Consider the following 1510-nt stretch of genomic DNA (forward strand, 5'->3'; position numbering starts at 1 on the left):
ATATATATATATATATATATATATATATATATATATATATATATATATATATATATGTGTGTGTGTGTGTGTGTGTGTGTGTGTTTTCTTGATAATTGTTAGAAAATACATTGACTTTATTAAAGCTGAAGTAAGCTGGGCTAATTCCTTATAAAGTCAGTGTTTCCTCCCACAGTTTGGAAAAAACTATCAGTTTATCTCAATTCTTACCCACCTCTCGGCTGGTGAGACCCAAGATTTAACAGCATTCAAAGAGAGTATTTAATTCAGTTCAATTCAGTTTATTTATCTAGCACCAAGTCAAAACAGAAGTCATCTCAGGGTATCAAAATTGAATGAAGGAAAGAAGAATTGGGATTTATTTGAACAGGCTTGAGATGGGAAACAGCTCATTCCATCATCTGAACATTTGAGTCACAACTTAGTAATGCTGCGGGCTAAATAGGTAAAGTGTTCTGTGTATCAGGATTTAGTAGGCTGTGTATTTAATTTATAATTCTAGACAGGGTTACTACGAAATACGGTGAAAAAGCTGGGTGCCTGCTTGCACATCAGTTGAGGCGACAGTCAGCCAACCAAACTATGACAGCAATAAATAACGAACAGGGAGCTGCATGCCACGACAACGCTGAAATTAATAGATGTTTTAGTCAATTTTATCAGTCATTGTACACGACCGAGTCAACAGCTAGCATATCAGACATGAAGGACTTTTTTTGAAATCTTAAGCTTCCTTCAGTGGCTCCATTATCAATAAATATACTTTGTAAAACAAAGCATTTGGGCGAGTATTCATTTAAGAATATAAAATAACCTCAAACATAAGATTTTAATTCAAGATGAGAGCTTGGTTATTATTCTAAATAAAAAAATAGACTTTTGGTAGTTTGAAAGCTGTTTTTATTTGCCTTAGATACAACAGATTATGAAACAAATGTAGGAAACAATAATGTATACATTCTTGTGTGGCTATAAAATCAAAATATCTTCAGTATTTATAACTTATTCATGGGCCTGTATCAAATTGATAGATGTTTTAAATCAAGATCAGAATAAGGGTTACTTGATTTTTTTGCTCATCTTTTCTTTACAGTTCAGTTGTACCTTTGGTGCTTCGACCCATGATAGCTTTCTTTGTATTTCTCTCTGGTCTCAGCAGGATTATGTAGCACTTGGGTCCAAACAGCGCTGCCAAGAGGCCAAAACTGGAAGCCAGGATAGCAAACACCTCCACTGCATCTGCGTGTTTTCCTGGTGAGTTGATATAAGCAGGGACAAAGGCCACCCACACGGCACAGAAGATCAACATGCTGAAAGTGATGAGTTTGGCCTCATTGAAGTTGTCTGGAAGATTTCTAGCCAGAAATGCTAGAACAAAGCTAAGGACAGACAGGCAGCCGATATAGCCCAGTAACACTGAAAAACCAACAGTGGAACCAACTATGCATTCATAAACTATCTTATCATTGTGGTAGTGGGTGTTTTTATGTGGAGTGGGTGAGGAGGAGAC

The 1510-nt window shown here is 36.2% G+C and overlaps 1 protein-coding gene across 1 annotated transcript in view; it reads right to left on the reverse strand.

Annotated features, from left to right (window-relative positions):
- Positions 1-1309, reverse strand: part of LOC119410922 (extracellular calcium-sensing receptor-like) — a 19713-nt gene extending 18404 nt beyond the window's left edge. The window contains exon 1 of the mRNA XM_037677843.1: positions 1105-1309. Within this exon, the coding sequence (XP_037533771.1) occupies positions 1105-1309 (205 nt within the window). The remainder of the gene's footprint in view (positions 1-1104) is intronic.
- Positions 1310-1510: the final 201 nt, after the last annotated feature.

This window comes from Nematolebias whitei, chromosome 6 (assembly GCF_014905685.2).
Source record: "Nematolebias whitei isolate Nwh7 chromosome 6, NemWhi1, whole genome shotgun sequence".
Classification (NCBI taxonomy): Eukaryota; Metazoa; Chordata; class Actinopteri; order Cyprinodontiformes; family Rivulidae; genus Nematolebias; species Nematolebias whitei.